At 41.0% G+C, this 6,000-nt stretch overlaps 1 protein-coding gene across 4 annotated transcripts in view; it reads left to right on the top strand.

Annotated features, from left to right (window-relative positions):
- Positions 1-210: 210 nt before the first annotated feature.
- Positions 211-6,000, top strand: part of HTR4 (5-hydroxytryptamine receptor 4) — a 159,395-nt gene continuing 153,605 nt past the window's right edge. For all 4 annotated transcript variants that reach the window (XM_040497086.1, XM_040497068.1, XM_040497078.1 and 1 more), the window contains exon 1: positions 211-279. In XM_040497086.1, coding sequence (XP_040353020.1) covers positions 254-279 — 26 coding nt within the window. In that variant the 5' untranslated portion in view covers positions 211-253. The remainder of the gene's footprint in view (positions 280-6,000) is intronic.

Genomic DNA, 6,000 nt, shown 5'->3' with positions numbered 1-6,000 from the left:
TTGGCTGTGTCATACTCCAGTACGTCAGTAGCTCTTTGCTGTAGTATGGTTGACTAAATACTTTCTGCTACTCTACAAAATAAAAGTCGTGATAAATAGGAAGCCATGATTATCTGGCAATTTCTTCCCCTTAGCATAGACTTTTCTTTTCTCACATTAGCTCATTGTCTAACTGTTTTTTTTTCTTTTTAATTTCCACATTATAGGACCTCGTGGGCACTGCAGTCCGACTCACCCATGCGTGTTTCCTGTAATGGACGAACTTGATGCGAATGTGAGGTATGTTGTATTTCTGTGTGGACTGTAATTATGCTGCCGTAAATTATGGCCGTTTGAACTACGAGGCCTCTGAAAAATCTGTTGTAGTAGAGTTACCCATCCAGCAGATGTGGCTTTTCTTTTTCTTTTTTTTAATTTTTTTTTTTAACGTTTATTTATTTTTGAGACAGAGAGAGACAGAGCATGAACGGGGGGAAGGTCAGAGAGAGAGGGAGACACAGAATCAGAAGCAGGCTCCAGGCTGTGAGCCATCAGCACAGAGCCTGACGCGGGGCTTGAACTCACGAACCGCGAGATCATGACCTGAGCCGAAGTCGGACGCTTAACTGGCTGAGCCACCCAGGTGCCCCCAGATGTGGCTTTTCTTCAGTGTTTCATGTGTAATCACGAATGTGATGCTGTTTGATGATTTGTGGCTTCTTTCCTCCTTTCTGCCTAAACGGTAAATATAATATGGCTGTAAATATTTCTAGGTGCTTATGCTAAAAGTCTGCATTATGAGAGATGGTGCGACATGAAAATAGATATTCATCTCTATAATAGGAAGAATGGAGATGTATTTAAGTAGGGTAAAAATAGCTTAAGAACATCTCTCTGTACATCTACACTGTAGATATGCATTCAAATAGCTTTTTCATAACAGGTTCTAGTCTGCCCGCTTCTTTTTTTTCCAGCCAGGTCATTAGATCACGTGACGTGACGACTGCATGGTATAGCTACATAAAGCTAAACGGTTTTATTTTGTTTTCCTGTTATTTCCTGCAACTCTTGGAGATCAGATAATAGGATGGCTCCTAAGGAAGATTTTCTCTAAAGGTTTGCTGGCATTTTATTTGGCACAATCAAACAGTGTGGAAGAAAATTGTATTCAGTAAGGCTTAAATGTTATGAATTGGCATTCGGGGTTGAGCTTTAGCCGTACGTATCAATTACTGGAAGACATTCTAAAAAAAATACTTTCCTGGTGCACTCATGAGGGCCGTGCTTTTTTCACTTGAGACCTATAGGAAAGCATGTTTCAGGTGTAGATGAGAGGCACTGTGCTTCTGTGTTTGATATGGTAGAATGCCACGATAAAAGGGAGCTGTCAAATATCTTGACAGGAACTCTGGTGACTCAAGCTGCAGAGATGTTACTATCACCCCAAACCCGGGGATTCCTTAAGGGTAGAATGTGTCTCATGCGTAGTTCCTGGCACATGGTGGATGTTGAATAAAGACTCGCTGATCACCCAGCCATTGGTGGTCTACTGCATATATTTCAAATAGGGTTGTGTTCTAGTTTACCTAGATAGGCACAAAGGCTCTGTATATTTAGCAGTAAAACATTTTACACTTGCAGTAGAAGCTCCCTGGACTGGGTTCCTTACCCAACACACTGACTCGGGGCCGAGTCTTAGAACTTTAACCCAGAATTTTAAGCTGGTGCCTTGTGTTGCATTTCCCTCCAAAAGTCTGTGACATTGTTTGTACAGACAAAGCGGAGCGGAATCTGGAGATTCTCAATTTTAGTGTTGTTAATTTTTGTTAAAAGCCCAAAGGGAGCAAGCAGTATCAATGATTGTAAGTTATGACATTGTTTTAAGTTTCAGACACTGTCTCAAACTGCCTCCTTTGGTAAAAGGAGCTTCTTTTTGGATAGTTCAGATTTTATGATCCCTAACATTTCCAGTGTTTCAACATTTATTTATAGCAGCGTTGGATTCCAACAGCAGGTTATAGTTCAATTAAATGAACACTAGCCATTCTCCCGGGTGCTGTGGGACAATCCTGGAGGATACAAGATGATATCACTCCCCAGAATCGTATCTCTGGACCGTCCTCTCTGTCACATTTCTAACCTGATCCCATCGACATATGCGCATCCTCACTCACGCCTACTCTCTACCCACACAATTAGTAACATACAAATGCACAGACTTTCCACCCATACCCTCCTCAGTCCAGCCTCTGGATGTTCATAATAAAGGACTTATTTTAGGCTCACATTTATCAAATTGTGATGCATGTGTCACTAGTAACACATAATGATTTTAGGCGGTACATGAATATCTTTTTTTAAGTAAATTTTTATTTCAAGGTAACCTTCTTACCATGTGAGTAATACTATTTTGGCACTTATAGTGGTGAAATGTAGTTTCCTTTTAAGCTACATTCATTTAAAATCTAAAAGTAAGCTTGTTTAAAGAAAAATATTGTGTAATTTAAAAATATTCATCAATAAAAGATGGTGAAAAAAATTATAAGGGTAACCTGCAAATGACTAGGGTCCGGAAACCGATGTTCTAGGCATAATTGGGGTAAATTTTATTATTTTAAGGGCAGAAACCAAAAATTATCACTATTATTATTATTATTATTATTATTAATTAATTAACTTATTTATTTTTTGGTAAGGAAATATCTTCAGTTTGTGAAGTGCCCACATAAAATGAGAGGCAAAGAGCCCAGGACCCTGGTACGGGAGAGGAATTTTTCTGCTTGCTCTGAAGACAGGAGAATAGGTGAAAAAGGAGGTAGGAGTTGGGACAAGAGAAAAGATTCAGAGAAGAGAGGACTTTGGGGCACGGCTTAGAGAAGCGTGAACCAGCCAATGGCATGGTGGCTGTGAGGGACTCTGAGGGAAGTTAGGTTGCGAATCTTTATTTGTTTGTTTGTTTGCGTATGGTCTGTGTGCTGCCCTCTCCCAGGCTCCAGTTCTTTAGGAAAATTTTCTGGCTTGGCTAGGAGCTGAGAGTTGAAGGCTTACCATACATGCACTGTGAACTTCGTGTGTCACATCCCATTTAATTTTTAGGCAGCCCTGTGAGGCGCATGTCCCTGTCATCCCCGTTGTGCAGTGCATGGTAACTAAGGAACAAAGTGGTACCTGCTCAAGGTCATGTAATCACACTGCCTCGACTAGACCACAGATACGTCCCGTGAACGCGTATGTGTGTATTAGTGAGAGGGATGACATTCCGGTCTGGGAAAGTGTGTTTGGAAAGGAGAATGCGCGTATGAGAATGAACACTCAAAAGGCATAGGATGGAGAAGAATAGACATGGCAGGGGAATCATGGCAGGAAATCAGAGTGAAAATCTTAAAGTTCTACGGGCTGTAGAATTAAGAGATTCTGGCCAATTTTTCCCAGGTATCAAGGGACAGAGGGGTCCTGGTTGATATCTAGGGCTAAACAAAATGTCTAACACTTAAGTATTTTCTCTGGCCATACTGGCCACTTTAGTTTTGCTGGGTCTCCTTTAACTGGGTTTGCTAATTAAGCTTGATCCGTGCCATTGGATACCTATGAGTGTTCTTGGCTACAAGCATCGGAAACTAACTTGCTAATGGGTTCAAAGGTAATTTTGGGGAAGCCACAACGTATGTACAGGGTCAAATAATTAAGATGAGAATGCTGTGGGACACCAGGCTTGCAAATAAACAAGAACTTTGGGAGTTCTCATAGAGCTAGGAAGAATTGGTCAGGACATCACTGCATCATGGATAATGTCCAACCATTGCCTTTTTCCGTATGCTACTTGAGAGGCAGAGCCCTGGGAGGTGACAGCTGATTGGCTGAGCTAAGTCATGTGATCGCATGCTGTCCAGCTTTTATAAGAGGAAGCAGGTACCACTCAGGGAGATGACATAAAATGGAGGAAAGTTAAGCTCTCCAAAGAAGTTGGTGATTTTTAGGAAGAGGAGATGGAGGCCGTATAGCCAAAATATGACCAACTTCTAATACTATTTGTTTTGTAGCAGTTGTATATTTCTGTGATATTTAAATAATATTGCTCCGTGTGTAAAAACAAGCAAGTGAGGGTTTCTTCATTTGTTTTATGTACATTGATTAAACATCTAAACCATGTGCCAGGAAGAGTTAACATAAGTACCTATTCTTTTTAAATATATTTTTGTTTAGAGAGAGAGAGAAAGCACACGAGCAGGAAGAGGGGTAGAGGGAGAGAGAGAGAGAGAGAGAGAGAGAGAGAAAATCCCAAGCGGGCTCCATTCTCAGTGCAGAGCTTGATGTAGGGCTCAATCCCACGAGCCTAGGATCATGACCTGAGCCAAAATCAAGAGTCGGATGCTCAGCTGACTGAACCACCCAGACACCCCAGTACATGCCTGTTCTTAAGAATCTCCTGGTCTAACTAGAAGACAATTGCATAAATATAATTTAGTACAGCAACAAAAGAACCCTATCAGTGAGATATACAATGAGCTATATTCTCTGTGGACTATAAGGTAGGACTGAAAAAAGAAATACTAGGTCTGATTTTAGAAATATAAGAAGCAGAGCTCCTGGGTGGCTCAGTTGGTTGAGTGACTTCAGCTCAGGTCATGATCTCAAGGTTGGTGGGTTCGAGTACCGTGTTGGGCTCTGTGCTGACAGCTCAGAGCCTAGATCCTGCTTTGGATTGTGTGTCTCCCTCTCTGTCTGCCCCTCCCCTGCTTGCTCTCTGTCTCTCGCTCGCTCTCTCTCCTTCTTAAAAATAAATAAACATTAAAAAAATTTAAAAAAAGAAATATGAGAAACATTCTCAGTATTTTTTCTTTAGCATTGTCCATTGCAGAGAGCAGTCGATGTAGGATAGATAGACTCATGATGAAAAGCCGGATAGAGAGGCACGTGCCTGACAATCCTCTCCTTTGGTAAATAGTGTCTCACAAATTTAGCGGTCTGCAGGCAGCTCTTTCCAAACAGTCTGACACTCCCCCGATGTTGTGTCATGGTCTGTTTGCTTCTTGTTGGGGCCCTGGAGGAAGCAGCTTGCATTGTTTTTGAAGGGATGAAGAAAAGAGAATGAAAACAATGGCTTTGGTGATTTTGCGATCAATAGTTATTGTAGAACATCACCGGCCTGTGCTTGGGCAGTGAGTGAGCCTGGTGGGGTTTTACCCCAGTGCTGTCTCTAAGCTCATGACACTACTTAGTGATACCCCGAATCACTTACTGACTTGATTGACTTCAGAGCTAGCCCATGCTATTTGCTTTGTTTTGTTTTAACTACCAGATTGTTCCCGAAAAATGGTAGCATTTCTCTCCTTCTGCTAGAGCTTCTAGGAAACTCAGAGTCAAGTTTATAATTACCACTAGCAAGAACAGAAGCTCTCCAGGCACTCACTATGGCTCTGACATGCCGCTGTTTTATTTTTCCAACTCTTTTTGTCACTTCCTCTTGTTTCCTTCGCTTCCTTGACAATATTTTATATTGTTTATTTTTGTTAGCCACTTTAGGGAAGGAAGGAAAGAGGGAAGAAGAAAGGGAGAAAGGAACCCAAAAAGAAACCAGTTTTCCGGGCGGGAGAGAGAACACTTCTTTCCTCTGTCCTCGCTATGGCTTGACGCCTTATATTGGAGAGCCACTAAACATTTTTGAACAGAAGATCAAAATTGCAGGCTTGTGTATAAAACACAGAAAGTCTGAATAAATACAAAAAGCTGAGTATTTTAAAATACAAACTGCATAGTCCTGATGTAAATGCCGTCACCTGCTCTACATATGTGACAGCATTAATTAAAAACCATAACAAAGGTGAGTAGCTGGCTTTGGGTTAATAAATTCATGGCTAAGTTGCAACTCATTACTTCAAATGAGGAAATTCAATTAACTGGAAATCAATGTGACTACAAGAATTCGTTGAGATGATCTGCATTTAGCAAAGAGAAAGAGCAACTTTTAAAATAAGGGAGTTGATTTTGGGTTTGATTATTAATACTGGTGAGGACACATAT

This window comes from Herpailurus yagouaroundi, unplaced genomic scaffold (assembly GCF_014898765.1).
Source record: "Herpailurus yagouaroundi ecotype Mexico unplaced genomic scaffold, PumYag 29, whole genome shotgun sequence".
Lineage (NCBI taxonomy): Eukaryota > Metazoa > Chordata > Mammalia > Carnivora > Felidae > Herpailurus > Herpailurus yagouaroundi.
The sequence above is the reverse complement of the archived record's forward strand: the minus strand, read 5'-3'. Positions and strand labels throughout refer to the sequence as shown.